Source organism: Polypterus senegalus, chromosome 14 (assembly GCF_016835505.1).
Source record: "Polypterus senegalus isolate Bchr_013 chromosome 14, ASM1683550v1, whole genome shotgun sequence".
NCBI lineage: Eukaryota > Metazoa > Chordata > Cladistia > Polypteriformes > Polypteridae > Polypterus > Polypterus senegalus.
The window spans coordinates 84634305-84651085 of NC_053167.1; the positions used below are offsets into that span (position 1 = coordinate 84634305).

A 16781-nucleotide genomic window follows, 5' to 3' on the forward strand; every position below is an offset into this window, starting at 1 on the left:
AGAACTCATGAAGAATATGCCTTGAAAGACATACCTGGCTACTGTAGAACCCATTCCTACTGTCATTTTTTCTTTGTTGATGTGTAAATCTCTTATAAGGAAAAAGTTAGATTTGTTATGGGCAATAATAGATTGTCCTCTGTCACTCAATATTTCTATTCAAGGAGTCATTCTTCACAGAAAAAGATATATGAATGACATTTGCAGCAGTACGAGACCAAGACATTAACTGTCTGAGAAAGAGTCACGCTAATGCATCACAGGTGTGAAATTACTGGAGGAGAACTGAATTTCACTGACACTTCGGGAGTCTTCAGATTCTACAAGAAAGATGCTCGAATCATGCAGAGCAGAAGCCTGCCATGAGGAGAGGATTTTTAGTCTTTCACTATTATGAAAAGTGGATTTAGAAAAATGATGGGTGGTTAAGACATTTAAGTACCAATGTCGCCCCAAAAAACCTTTCAAATATACTTTTTTTTTATTATGTGCCTTTGTTTTGTTTTTATTCACTTTTTACCTACTTTTTTATTTGAATTAAAGTAACCTTAAACTATATGAGGAACACTTTTTTAACATTTGCCCAAACCTTCTCAATTTGAAGCACATAGCACTGAATGTGGAAACGAGGAACCCAAAAGCCTTAGAAACGGCTCTGTAAAACCTTCCAGACTGCAACTTTTTTATGGAGATGTTCATAAACGTGTTTTGCTTATGGTGTGATAACTTCGCTCTAATATCTGTTCCAATGGCTATGATTTGATCTAAAGGACACATTTCAATTAGTATTGCCAGGGCTGGTCTGAATCGAAATTCAAATATTTAGTCAATTCGGTGATGTGGACACAAGGGACCACTCAGGCCCAAGGCATGGCCCACAAGTGCAATAAAAGCCAGGCAGTGAATATTCTTATAACTGGGTCGCAGTTTACAAAAATCACAATAACCTTTTCACACCACAAAATCGTTTGTTTGACAAACTGCTTATCAAAAAAATGGAAGAATTAACCAAACATTTTTCTCTCTGCTATATAACAGAGCCACCAAAAAAAAAAAAAATCTGACAAAATTCACTGTGGAAAATATGCAATAATGTAGAAAATCAGGGAGAGGGCAAACACTATTATGGCACCAGCAGGAATATCTTCCAACACTTATGCAAATATGCATCGGTCTCTGAAGTCTGTGTGCTGCCTTAGGGCTGCATTAATTCTCTTACAACTCACTAACCATATAAAGTAGGACTGACTGGACGTGTGTTTCCAAACATTAAAGATGAATTCATGGAGGAAAACTAAGTTTGTTCTTGTGCCAGAAACCTGACATGCTTTTTCAAAGTTTCACTTTGTACTAGCGCATCAGTCCCTTTATCTTTCAGGGAGATTTTAATACTTAATACTTGACTAGGTGTAGTTGTATGTCCAGCTCAAGCCCTGACAATTTTAATAACATCTTGATGTGTTTTTTTTCCCTTCCACTTTGTGTCTATATTAACTTTATTTGGGTATTGTGGACTAATACCCAAGTTTAGTAGTTAATTTAAGCCATGTGTGGACTAATAAAATAATGCTAGTTGAGGAAACACTAATTCATTAATTAATTAAATACATGTATATAGTTCTTTTCTATCCTACTCAAAGTGCTTTACATAGATAGTGGAGAACCACTTCAACCACCACCAATGAATGCCATCTAGGCTTGCTATGAGCACTGCATTGTGTCATTGTGGCCTAGTTTATTTTATGACTATATCGTAACATATCTGTATAGTGTATGTCTACTTGACATTGAACCATTCAGACTTTTATTATTATCCATCTTGTGTGATTTAATGGGCAGAATATTTTCAGAAAGTAATGTTGATGTTGGGTCTTCAACAATCTCTTTTGTCAACTACTATACACAGCATGAATAACATATGCTGCTATATGTAGGTAAATGTTGTATCTGTGATACATCATGTCCTGCAGTACAATGAAAGATCTCATTTTTGCTACCTTGAACTTCTTTTACATTATCCTTTTAGATGCATTATGAGACAAATATGTTGTGACGAAAGGTTACTGTTCAAAAGCTATCTGTGATTTCACTAGTATTGCCACAGGTGCCATTAGTTGGTGTGTCATCAGACGTCTGAGATATTGCATTTTTTACTACTTTGTTTCTGGGTTCTGTAAAATCTGTAAGAAGTATTTCTACCTAGACAGTGTTTTACAAGATGAAAAAAAATCTTAAAATGTGTATTTCAGCAAACTGAAGTTTTCCTTTTCTTATAACCCCACAAACTCTAGTTTGACACATTGTTATTTGCAGCAAAAATAAGTCAATCCATTGTTTATTTTGTGGTTAAACTGTTGAGTTTGGTAACACACTAATACCAAATGATCTAAGACAAAGGCTAACTGACATGACTGATTGATTTAGTTCTAGTATATAACATGAATAGTAATTCACAAATTCCCCCAGTAAAAGCTGACATCTTTAAATAAAAAAATAACACAAGACAATAGACACACTCACAATACAACATGAACGACTATATGTAATAGCAAATAACAAGTAGCAGTTCTTTAGTTTGGGCTTGATTGTTGTGTTTTTTTATTTTTATTTTGTTACTGTGCTTCACTCCTGAACAGTTGGGATGACTCTCCCCTGATACAAATAGATGTTTCCAACTACATCTGGACACAGATTTTTGAATTCTCAGGAAGTACAAAATACTAGTTTTCTTCATGGATGCATTGTGGTTGCCCACTCTCTTTTAATATCAGAAGTGAGCCCTTTGTTTCATGATGTTCAGGCATGAGAATGTAAGCTCTTAAGACAACTTCTATGTCAGAGCAAAACTCCATATGTGAAACTAGGTAATCATAACCAATACATTAGAGAATATCAAAAACACTTCCATATTAATAATTAAATAACAAACTTAAAGTACATGAGACGTACAATGAGAAAACAAGGATTGTAGGTTCAAGAGGTGGGACATTGGTGTTTACCCTAAAATTTGTGAAATTCTTATCCTGCTGTTACTTAAGTTACGTTACCTGTTGGAAAACTCATAGTATGTTTTATAGAAGGGATGCTTTACACAATGGTGATATGAAAGAAATAAATCTTTAATATGTATACGTAAAGTACTGTATATATTTAAGATCAAAAGGAAATGAAAGTTCTATAGCTATGTGATAATAAAATTCAGCTGTATTTGTATATACAGCTCTAGGGCCCCTTTTTGGTCGCTCTCTCTGTGTAGTGTTCATTTTCTCTGGGCACACCAGTTTCCTCCAATGTTCCGAAGATGCGCTTGTTAAGAAAATGGAGAATTTAACTTGACCTGATATGAATATGTGTTGCCACTAGTGGGCTACGGTCCCAAACTAACCTGAATTCTGACATGAGGCCAGTACTGCTGAAATAAGCCCCAGCCCCTGGCACAATGTTTGAGAATTAAGTGCATTCATTTAAAAATCTGGTGAATTTTATATTTCATATTCTGAACAATGTAATCATGAGTGATAAAAGGAGAATAAATTATTCATGTTTTCATTACCTGCATTGCCCTGGTCTGAGCTGCATGTAGATTTTTATTCACAGTTAAGGTATCACAAAATAATTCCAATTCAGTTTAAAATGTTTACAGAACATTTATTACATTTATGCGAACAACTTAAAAATTTGGAACTCATCTGCACGAAAAACAGCTACTGCTCAAGTGAACAAATGTGGACTGGCAAGCTCTTAATTTTAAACTAATCTGCTCATGCTATTTACATTTTGATCAAATGTTTGCTTCATAGAGCTTGATATTTACCACCAGCTCTGCTGCCAAAAAATGTGATTGCATAATACTCAGCTTAGAAAAATATAGTAATTTAAAAGTACACCATTTTCATTTAGAAAACTCTTCTGGTAGGCGTTTTAGGAAAATAATTTACACTTCTGTAAAAGCAAGCAACTGACAGACAATTTAATTCACTGGTAAGTGAAAAACAAGTAATAATCAAGTCAGAAAATGCAAAGAAAGCTTCAGTGAGCATGCTTTATATGGCAGATGCATTTTTGACTTATTGCTCAAATGGGTCTCACTCCAGCGTAAATACACCTGGAAGCAAGTATACATGTGCCATCAGGTGATGTTTAATGTCACCTGAGAAAAACAACAAAGCAAAGGCTCCACAAGGCTTGTCATGTTTAGTGAAACAATACAGGATGGTGCTGAAAGTAGATGACCTGCTCAAACAACACCTGTCCAAATTATAAATTGGGCCTTATGGAATGCAGCAAAGGGCAAACCAGGATATAAAGTTGCACCTCAGGTTAAAACATCACCAGTACACCTGTCAGTTATCTGATAAGTGTTTCTAATAAAAATGTGCTCAGTTTTATTTCTACTGTTCAGTGCAGACTCATTATGGTGGAAATGTGACAAAAGTCTTCCACACCGTTATATTGAATGACATTTAACAGAACAGGGGCTAATCAAGGCCAACTAAATACCGGATTAAAATATACTAGACATGTTTTAGACGCAAGACATGCAATGGCTACATAATGCATGGGTAAGAATTCATTAACTTAACCTTCATATGACAAATGTAAGTCCCTTCCTTTTAGGTTAATATTGTATTAATATTGTGCATTTTCCTATCCCTCCTTCACTGCAAGTGTAAAGTAAAAAATGATCTGGCCATAAAATAGATTGTTGCCCACATAGCCAAGCATTGATGACCCCTGATGTCTAGCTTTAATTTAACATGGGAAAACAAAACAAGGCATTTTGTTCTGACAACAAATGATACTTAGCACTAGAATTACCAGAGCCTACGAAAAAACTCGTAGGTCCGTCCCACCTTAAATCGCTTCTTAAAACCGTTCTCACCTCTCCGCCAGTGTCTTTTGTTAATCTAAATGTGCTGATAAAAGAAAAGCTGCAAGTAGCCGGCTATTCCATCTCCCACCGACTTAGAACATGCACAAACTTATCCCAGCTCATGCCTTGATTGATTATCTGGGAGTAAAGTGGAGTTTTAGAGTGGAAATAATAGATCATTATTTGGAAAACACGCATTTCATGTGTGTTCCTTTTCAACAGTAATCCGTGTAAACACATTTTTAAAACAGAAACGTTTTTCATATTGTAGTAGTAAATGACAAAATGTAGGCATAAACTATATAATGTATGAAGCCTGAAGTCCAAATATCAAACACTTTCACAAAAGGTACAAATATAACAGAACAAGTATGCTTTTATTCAAAAATATAACTGCAGAAAAAAGCCGCCTTAGCATGCCAGATTGACACATACTTACTATAGCTGCCATGGTAGTGTAATGGTATCAGCCGCTGATTAGTAATCAAAAGGTCATGAGTTCGATCCCGCACTACTCAGTTTTGAGAAGTAAACTGCTCTTATTCTTACTATTTTAGAATAAAAACATACATTTGATTTCAGTGTGTAACAGCCAGTGTAATTTATGATACTTGTAAAGGTTATTTTTTTTTTTTATTCACTTTTCATTCTCTCAGTCGTGTTCAGGATCCTTCCCTATAAAACACTGCTGTTTTCACATAAAGATTCGCTATAGCTCTGCAGCGTACTTGTGACTGCATTCTCGCACCAATGCTTATAACTGAAGTGCCTGCGCACTTTTCGTGGCATTACACGCCTATTTTTGAGCATGCCCGTGTCGCTCAAACACAGGAACATATGTTGGTGTACAAGTATAACAAAACAAGGGCACTTTTATTCTAGACTATAAGTGAAGAAAAAATAAAACAAGTTACAGTAGGCGGTTGATACGACAGCTTGCGTGGGGCAATGCTAAGAACTGCTGATTTCTAATCCGTGCTATATAAAATCATCACATTCAAATATTAACAATTCCCCCACACCCTTCCTACATCTACGACATGTGTACTTGTTGTAGTGTACACATCTCTCTGTGCTATGGTTCCTATTACACTGAATGAGCACCTGACACTGTACTTTCTTCCCTATATAAATAACATTCGAGCTATAGCGCGTCTCCAAATAAATCACATTTGAGCTATAGCGTGTCTTTATGTGAAAACAGCAGTGTCAGATATCGTGACCGCGACTGAGAGAATGGAACTGAATTAAAAAAAAAACCTAACCTTTACAATGATCATGCATTTACACTAGCTCTTACAGACTGACTGAAATCAAATGTATGTTTTTATTCTAAAATAGTACAGTACATGCAGTATTATTTGAAAACTAACAGCGTCAGATCGGGTTTAAATACACGCTGACGCTGTTACAGAAGGCGTCAGCTTATTCAGTGCAACAGTTTCAACGCACAGTACCCGCAATATTATTTGAAAACGAACAGCGTCAGATCGGGCGCATAATCAAACCCGATCTGACGCTGTTCGTTTTCAAATAATATTGCATTAGTGCGATGATGTTTTTACATATATTGTCTCTTTCATTAATCTTGCGGTTTGTAATCAGTGACCGCGTGTTTTTTTCCCCAATCTCGATGATGGTGTTTCTTTTGTACTCCAGAATACGCAGAGGGCAGAATAGTATAGAGCAGTAAGTTCAGCGCTATATGCAATCAGACAGACAGACAGGCAGAGAAGGCACTAGATATATAAATAAACAGGGAAGGCACTGTATAATAAATATATAAAAAAAACAGCTAAGGGGATAGATATATAGACAGATAGGAAGGAAAGGGAAGGGAAGCTCCTATATAATAATAAAATTACTGTTATTACTATATAGATAGACAGGGAGTTCAGGCAGGCAGAACGGCGAAGGTTAAAAATAAATAAGTTTTCTCTCCAGTGGGGAATCGAACTCAGATCTCTTGAGGTACAGCAAGTCTGCTGCGCTCTAAGTGACAAAATCTTACCACTATGCCACAGAAGCAGTTGTTAAATTGTTGAACCTTTTATGAAAGTGTTTATTTGATCTTTGGCCCTCAGGCTTCACACATTTTAAGTTTATGACTACATTTTGTAACATTTATTACTAAAATATGAAAAAGTTTCTGTTTTAACATTGTGTTTACACAGAATACTGTAGAAGCGGAACACACATGAAATGCATGTGTTCCAAATAACAATGTATTATTTCCACTCTAAAACTCCACTTCACTCCCGGATAATCGAGGCATGAGCTGGGAGAAGTTTGTGCACGTTCTAAGTCGGTGGGGGGGGGATGGAATAGCCGGCTGCTTGCAGTTTGTTTTTATCAGCACATTTACAGGACAAAGGAGGCTGGCGGAAAGATGAGAATGGTTTTAAGAAGCGATTTAAGGTGGGACGGATCTACATGTTTTTTCGTAGACTCTGGTAATTACAGTGTTAATTAAAAACTCGGATCATCATATAAAAGTGTTTACCAGTATGGCACATGAATTTTATACAACCATTGAGTGCTAGGTGAACCTTCCAGAGCTGAATTCTGAAATGCCTGACTATTGTGATGTTTCTTGATTGGTTTATGAAAGACCATGTTTTGAAACCAAATTTAGGATTTGCTTTAATTTTCTTTGTAATCGTGGAAAATTTTAAAATGTTCTTGTTTTATGATGGCCATTGAGTATTTTAACACTAAAATTCCTGAAGCCTACGAAAAAACACGTAATCCCAGCCCACCTTATATTTCTTCTCACCTCTCCATCAGCGTCTTTTGTTTTTTAAATGTGTTGATCAGCAAAAGCAGCAAGCAGCCTGCTGTCCCATCCCCCACCTTAACGGAACTCAGCTTGCGGGCAAAAAGTTCTCCCAGCTCAAGGCTCCTTATCTGTGTGTGATGTGTCTGGAGTTGTATAGGGTAAATAATCCAGTATATCGTTATTTGAAATATATGCATGTCATGCATGTTCCGTGTCTACAAAGATCTGGGTAAGTGTAGGATGAAAGGAAATGCAAGAAAGGCTGAACACATACCTAAAGCAGAAACCTTTTACATGTTATACTAATAATGACAAGAAGTGTATAATGTGTGAAGACTTTCCTCTAAATATCAAATTCAAGAATATAAGCAAAGAAAAAAAAGTCCTGATTCTGCAGAGGATTCTAGAAATGAATCAGAAGCATCAATGTAGATTCTTCAGTAAGTACTTTAGCCATGGCATAAAGAACAGTTTCTATCAAGCTCAAAAAGCTATAACATTAATTATTCAAAAACCTGTCATGCTTGTCACACCAAAATCTTGAGTACTGATTATGCCAATTCTGGTAAAACCGATTATTTATTCCGTAGCAAAAATGTTCATTCAAGTCCATAGTAAGATGTATTACGTACATGTGTATTTATGCCATTAAATTGATATTAGAATGAGCTGTTTTGGGAGGCAAAAATTAATTTGGCAGTTAGAATACCAAGACAAAATAATTTGCTTTGATAGGGATTAAGAAGAGAATGTTCAAATCTTCCTACTTATAGGTCTCTCGCTCTCTAACAGTGGAAATGAAACAAAAGATGTTAACAAATTATATCCATGAAGCCAAAAAGAAAAGACAGGAGGACAGTATCAGGTATAGCAAGGGGACATACAGTAACTGATAAAGACGATCAGGAGAGGACCATCAGATGACACTTACAGGAAATACAATTAAAGTACTGCATATGCAGAATTCTGGATTGGGAGTAGCATTAGGATGGGATATAGTATAATGGGTTGTTGCACATTATGTTTGTTTCTTATTATTGTAATTCTATTTTCAATTTACTGAAACATACTGATTCATTTTCATGAATCACTACAGTCAATTGTGGAAAACAGTGCAGAGTGCTTCATCAGTTGCTATAATATACTTTGTTTCCTTAAACTATGACTTGCCAGGGTACTTCATTGGATGTACTGTATAACCATAATTGTGGTTTGAGAACAAATTGGTAAGTCGTAAGCCAAAAGAGAAGTTGTTACCAGAACCAAGAATCAAGAAATTTGTAAATTGTAATCAGAGGGCAAAGTAAAGTGTTATTACCAGTAAATGTGAAAACTAACAACACAAAAGTTTTTCTGTCACAAATCGAAATCTTAGATGATAAGGTACACGTAGCACCAGCTTTTTAAAGCATTGCAGTAGTAATAGCATGATGCACAACCTCCGAGACCACTTCAAAGGACATGCATCACTAACCACAAACCTATGAAAACACATCAGCAATAATAGTGTCACAGGCAACAGTACAATCTTTTAAAATATGTAGAATTTAAGAATATTTATTCTCATCTACAGGTGCTGGACTGCTTCCTCTCCAACTGAAAGGGTGTACTTTTCACTTAAAACAATCTTGAAGCACAGGGTGAAAACCTGGCTAAAGCAAGCTATCTAGACACCATACACTCTGACATTGGACTGGAGCTGTACCCTGCCCACATGCTACAAATTCACAATAAATCTAATGTTTTGGATTGTGTCTGTTTTAGTGTGATTGGTGTGCACAGTGTATAATTTAGTGTATTTTGTTATATCTACAGTAGCACGGTAATACGTGCAACAAAGTCTCCATAAATTAATACTCAAAAATAATCACATCTAAAATAAGAGATGTGATTTTTTTTTTAAGAATAAATTTGAATGCATAAATTAAAGCTAACATGCAGGAATGTCCAGAAAAAAGATTGTCTTATCACTTCATTGATGAGAAAGCTAGATTGCCTTGGAAGTTGGTGGGGTTTAGGGTATAAAAATGAAAGGAAAAAAAAAAACTTATTGGTTGTTTTATAGATAAAACCAGGAATTAGGCATAAAATATGTAGAGCTATGTTACAGAAATGAATCAATGAGTTATAATTTTTGATAGATAATTTTACTCGAACATACCCTAGCAACTGCTGCTCGTTTTTAAATGTGCTTTCATACATATGAATGAGTCATGATATTTCTAACATTCTGGAAGATATTCTGGTGTGAAAATTTTTATTTAGTGTCATATATGCTTTAGAATTTATATGTAAAATCTTGAATGTAATGGATTCAGCTGAAGGAAATATGAGGGAAGAAATTGTGACTGAGTCCTGAAGAGTTAACATACAAGATGATGATCCACTGCTGCAGGCTAAGGATTTCAGTTTGCTGTCATCTACCTCATTAGCTTTCTTTTCACAAGTAACAAATACAGGCAAAAGCCTAATCTAAAATCAGGATGCTTGTCTATCCCCTTTATTTAGTATCATATTCAAGGTCAAATTCTAAACTGCAATCTTTACTTCTGTGTTGTAAAGGCTTTTCATTTTCATTTTTACTTCAGATACTTCAAACTACAATGGTTTAATATGTATTTTTGCAACAAAATCTTTTGCTGTAATGAAATGAAATATTTTGTGATCTTAGCAGTTAGTCTAATGAAAAGATTATTCATTTATTTTTTATAGTTTATGTCTTTAGAATGCATTAGACAGACTCAGCAAAGATAAATGTATCTCTTAGGTTTAAAGGTTGACATTTTGTGTTACTATAATTATTAAAGATGTAAGGTTTCTCTACAGGTGAGTGCCTATGCTTTGATGGCTATGTGAAGGATGCCGTGCACAAGCATCTCTGCATAAGGAACGTGTGGGGACTTAATCATGGGTAAGCTGTAATTTGCTTTTTTAAATTTATATGCATAATGTCTGTGCAAGAACTGAATATTACAATCTTGCTGATGCTGTTCTGTGAATGTGCTTGTAAAGTAATATTGCATACTCTGATAAACTGCTTCTACTAATTAAAAGTAGATTAGGAAGAGAGATACTTGAAAGGTTAGAAAAACAAGCAATTTTTTACCTCAAAGAGATGACAAATGAAAGTTCAATATATGGACCTGCTGGAGCTTACACTTTGAAGTGTCTGTCAGTTGTCGCATGCTAAAGGAAAAGGAAAACTGGTAATTTGAAATACTCACAGCTATAGTTTGTACCATTATTGTATGCATGTGAATAAATGGTCTTTTAATTGCTCCTTCTGTTTCATTTTTAAAAAAACTACAAGTGGAAAAATGCATGTTACATTTAGCTGTGTTAGATATTGAAAAAAAAAATGTCTATGGGTTATCTCACACCAGCTCAGGCTGTATAATTTGATACTGTGTGAGTAACACTGGAGCAGCACACCCAAAGAATTGACTTGGAACATATGAATGAAAAGCACAATTTATATATTTGTATATTTAAACAAACCCATAAAATATGATTTGGAAACTCAGCAGTACCGAAGGATATTTAGAGCACCATCACTTGATTCTCCACATTGTCAGAAACCAGATGAAGTGGTGTGAGCTTGCAGTTAGGAGGTTCACTGGGTGCCTGTCATTGGGGATGCAGTAGACACTGGGGGGAACAGCCAAAGGAGTGCTCAGGACTTGCTGGATGGTTTAAATGTCTTGAGGAGATGGAGGGTGGGGATCGATCTGTTCTTAACTCAATTTTTCTTTTTGTAAAATCTTGATTGCTTTGTATGGATTGTAATAAAATTAATAAAAATAAAATAAATAAATAAATGTCTTGAGGACCCTGGGTGCATCTAAAATATCCAGAAAAGGACCAGGAGCAAGTTGTTATTGTTAGGTTAGCCTGGTAGGTTGCTGGCCTGTTGTCTCTGCATTTTCACCAGAAAGAGTGAAATTAAAATGATAACATTGGGTAACAGAGAAACCCCATTTACACATATTTTTCTCCCTTGTCTATATAATGAACAGTAAATAAGTTGTAAGCTTGCTGTTGGGTCCAACATCTCAAAAACAGCATTACCTTCTTACCTTTAATTGAGAATCCCATTATCTTTCATATAACAGTTTTGCATTCTAATATGTATTTCAGCTGAAATTCTTGGCAAACTTTAATTATTACATTCCAGCACCTGCATTCCCATTATCTAAAATATCACAATTGAGCAGTTAATGAAGATTACACATTTATCATATACAGTAAGTTACTCTCTGTATAAAATGTGATGACAGAATATTAAAGCAAAAAACAGCTTTGAAATACACTGATGTGTATTTAAACTTACATTTTCAGCTCATACTTTCTCAAAGTTACTCTTTGTCTTCTGAAATAATGCATGGGTTAATGGCAGCAGTATGCAAACGGGTCAAAGAGAATATCTCCTTATATATAAAATCCAACGTCTGTCTGTCTAACTACTTAACGGATTTAGGTTGCGTTTTTTTTCTTTAATTTGCTGGAAGATTCTGGTTGATTTTGCAACTTCTCTCATCATACTAAGTATCATAGTTCGCTTGCAGAAGCAATTTATTCATGCTAATCCGAGACAGAGGCTGCAGGCCGAGGGGAGGTGGAAGCGTTGACGTCAGGAGTAGAGAGCCAGGCAGGGTCCTCCTCACTTACGCACCAGCCTCTGTTCGAAACAGTCTACCTCTCCCCACATGTTGGATCATACCTTGCCTTCGCTTAGCTAGCGATACCCGTTTGTTTATTGATTTTTGAAGTTTGTCCTGTTTCACTACTACAATGGTGGAGCCCTGGGGGACAGCTAGTCTTAAATAATAAGTTGTATAACTGGCTTAGAATGAATACTGTATTTAACTGCAGTTGCCACGTGTACTGTAGAGCATTCCCTTAAGCTCTAGGTCCAAGACTGAAAAGCATATACTGGATGTGACTTCTGATCCAAAGTTTAAGTATGTTGAATATTTGTTTCCCAAGTTGCAGTTTATATTAAATGACCAAAACCATAAAAATGTAACAAAAAATCAACAACTAATGTTTAATTGTAAAACTAACAAACCAGAGCTACATAGTGACATAATGATTAGAACTGCATGTTCTTTTCATGCATCTGTGTAGTTTCTCCTGACAGCTTAGCTTTACTTGGCAAGGTGAAATCAAACCAGAATGAGTGAAAGTGGATATGTCTGGGAAAGTGTGCCATGCCATGGGCTGTTGCTTCATAGAAGATTGATTCCTGGCTGGCATCCGATGATATTTATAAAAAGTTTGAGCTCAAGACAGTGGTGCATAGACCAGCAAACTTAACAAATTAATGCTAAGTAGATCAATAGCAAGTAAATTAGGTGATACTCCTTCCAGACCATTATATGTATTTAAATAACTAACAGTGCCAAACTTTCTACGGCACTGGCTGCTCTACTAAATGTATATTCAAATTTTGAATTGATTTCAGGCTGAGGTGTCCCCATCTTTCAACATCACTCCCCAACGCTTGAAATTATCTAACAGCTTGTGACTCACCTATTCAATCCTGCTGAGACTTGACAGCTGTGCACACTTCCACAACAGCAAACAAGCTATCAGCATCAATGTCAACTGCTTCTTTGACAATCTAAAAAGGCTCAGTTTCCAGATTTTCAGAACCCATCATTATGTGCCACTGCATTACTGTATTCAAAGCCTGTCACATGGAATAGGTCAGAGAATATGAAGTGATTTCTAACGTTCTCAGTATAAGGAGATGCCTGATCTGGTTGACATAGACTGTGTTGGAAATAGGGGTAATGATAAAAAGGCTAAAAAATAAAATACGGTAAAATTAATTAGTGTGAAAGCTGTTACATATGCTTTACAAAAAGTAAAAGTCAGCCTGTCTGCTATTAACTGATGCCATGCTATACATCTGCAAATGAAGCATTGAATTTGTTTGGTTCCTGTATTGCATTCAAGTGTAACAAGTAGTTTAAGAAGGATGGGGTCAAAAGAAACTAGCATAAGTAATATACAGGAGACCCCTCCACCTCCCCAAACAGTCCAAAGTCATGTGCCCAGCTTGACTGCACCCCATAGATATGTGTTACTGCTCTCCAAAGAGCAGACTGGCTCAGATTACAACTGAATTTTCCTCTGTGTGCAGTTTGCGTGCTCTTGCTTTTCTGATATTCCTATTCCCACTGACATTTCAGAGATGTGCGTTTGTTAAATTGGCCCCATTTGAGTAAGTGCAATTGTGTACGCGTGTGCCTTGCAGCAGACTGATGACCCATTCACATTTATGACCTACCTTTTACCCGGTTCTGCTTGGACTGGCTTCTGGCTCCTCAGATTCAGAAAGTGGGTAGAGAAAGTAAACTGATAAATAGAGAGGAAATTAAATGGCATGTTATCTAAGTAACTTTCTTGCAAACAAATGAAGTAAAACTAAAGACTCCCTTTATAAGGAATACCTGCCAAAATTTCCTGGAAAAAAAGAGGAGAGAATTTCTAAGACTACATATTTAGTATACTAAAATGAACTCACCTGTTCACCTGCAGGGTAGCATCCCTGCTGCATATGTTCAACTGTGGCAAAGGTGGCTCTTTGAAACATGGTCATTATTAAAATTAAAGCACCATATAGAGTACCTGATATAATTACTTTAATCAGTCATGGCTCATGGGTTAATCATGCTTTTCTTTTTCTCAAGGTCAAGTGAGGTTTATTTGCGGTGAAGCTGATGTGAAGGACTAGTTGGGCACATCTATTTACTTATCAGAGACAGAGCTCCCAGGCTTTTCTTTCTCTCTCTCTAAGATGCATTCTTTCAAAGGATCATTGCATGTGAAATGAATAGCCTTGACACATGAAAAAGGTTTGGGGCAGCTACTTGTATACTTGAACCCAGGCTGCAAAAGGTAAATATTAAGTACAGTGATCCCTCGCTATATCGCGCTTCGACTTTCGCGGCTTAACTCCATCGCGGATTTTAAATGTAAGCATATCTAAATATATATCACGGATTTTTCGCTGGTTCGCGGATTTCTGTGGACAATGGGTCTTTTAATTTATGGTACATGCTTCCTCAGTTTGTTTGCCCAGTTGATTTCATACAAGGGACGCTATTGGCAGATGGCTTAGAAGCTACCCAATCAGAGCATGTATTACGTATTAACTAAAACTCCTCAATGATATACGATATGCTTTCCGCGCGGTGCTTGATTGTTTGCTTTTCTCTGTCTCTCTCACTCTCTCTGCTTGACGGAGGGGGTGTGAGCAGAGGGGCTGTTTGCACAGAGGCTGTTTGCCTAGAGGATACGGACGCTCATCTACAAAATGCCGCTTTATCATGGTGCTTCGGCATACTTAAAAGCACAAAAGCACGTATTGATTTTTTGATTGTTTGCTTTACTCTCGCGCGCTCTCTCTCTGACATTCTCTGCCCCTGACGTTTACTTCTTTGAAGAGAAAGATATGTTTGCATTCTTTTAATTGTGAGAAAGAAATGTCATCACTGTCTTGTCATGGAGCACAGTTTAAACTTTTGACTAAAGGATGTTATTTCATGTCTAGAGGGCTCTAATAATGTTAACAGTGTGGGAGAGTTTATAAGGGCTTAAAATATTTAAAAATAACCATACAAACATATGGTTTCTACTTCGCGGATTTTCATCTATTGCGGGGGGTTCTGGAACGCAACCCCCGCGATCGAGGACGGATTACTGTACAGTTGTGTAGAGAGATGAGCTCAGAACAGAACTGAGTAAATGTGATGTCAATGAGGTCAGAACCGGAAGTGATGTCTTCATTATCGGAATCAGGCAGAATTTCCTGTGTTTGGCCTGTAAGGATAACAGAGAAAAGGTTTAGTGCCTTCTATTGGTCCTTTTAGCTGTCTCCATGCGCAGGTGTGTGACATGACCACATCAGTAATGTCACATAAAGAAGGACATACCCAAGGTTTGAAAGTTCTAAATGTTCTAAAAAGTGTCATTGGTGTAAAAAGAAAAGATTGTTTCATTTTGCACTTGCCATCTTACAGTAAAGAAAGATTGTTCATAAAGGCCTGAAAGATTTTTTACTGCAAAAGTATATCAGATTAGCATTACCCACCCACCTATGTGGAAGCTTATACTATTGACTTATAATTGCTGCTGTGGATACAGTTACTTTGTATAAACAGTAATTAGAATAAATTCAGACTTTCAGACAAATTGCCTTTAGAGAAGAAAAGTAAAATCAGACGCAAAAGAATAGTAAATATTAGAATGATACTACTGAGCATATGCACCATGATGTCACTAGGGATATTTTACTACTGTTCCATAGCACCAGGGAGTCTGGGTTTGAATATCTAAAATAGACAGTCTTTATGGAGTTTTCATTCTCCCCTTGTGCCTGTGTGATGACTTTTCTCACTTTTCTTCCAATAGCCCAAGTGTATACATGTTATGCTAATTGGTTACTTTACATTCGATCGGTCTAGATCTGTCCAATAAAGAACCAATATTCTGTTCAAGGTTTCTGGAAAGAACTCTTTGTTCCTGTCTCATTCACCTGGCTTTTCACCAGTACCATGTAATTCAAAAGAGCGTATTCTGGAAATGTCCTTCCTTTTTCAATAGGCATCATCTATTCATTGGGGAGGAAGATGGTGTAGCTAACGTGTTCATTGGATTTTAAAAAATTGCATATATTTACACGTGTTTTTTGGTTTTAAATATTATTTTAAAAAGTGAGGTAAAAGGACTGACAGATGCATCAGATGTCATAAATGTAATTATTAAGCTCTTTTATCCATCTTACTGGGTGCTTGCAAGTCAGGGCAATTAAAACAAGGTCACACATACAATAGAAAAGAAATATTGTCAATTGCATTGTTATGTTCATGCCTTGCAGCAGTTAAGCTGGTGTGGTACCGGCATTCTTTTTAATTTATTATGCAATCGTATTCTCACCCAGCTACTTATTTTTCCTGATTACATTGACAGGAATATAACTTTCATGGTGATTATGTAGAGTATATCTTCCATGTAGCAAACCCCAATTATTTTTCATTTCTTTGACTTCTCATTCTCACAGTGCCTTTGGTTTAGTTTTAGTACTTATTGCTTCTTGAAAAAGGTACTCATTATAAAATA

General features: G+C 36.2%; 1 protein-coding gene across 3 annotated transcripts in view; it reads left to right on the forward strand.

Annotated features, from left to right (window-relative positions):
• Positions 1 to 16781, forward strand: part of astn1 (astrotactin 1) — a 1272040-nt gene that overhangs the window by 411720 nt on the left and 843539 nt on the right. For all 3 annotated transcript variants that reach the window (XM_039734841.1, XM_039734842.1, XM_039734843.1), the window contains one exon: positions 10479 to 10563. In XM_039734841.1, the coding sequence (XP_039590775.1) occupies positions 10479 to 10563 (85 nt within the window). The remainder of the gene's footprint in view (positions 1 to 10478; positions 10564 to 16781) is intronic.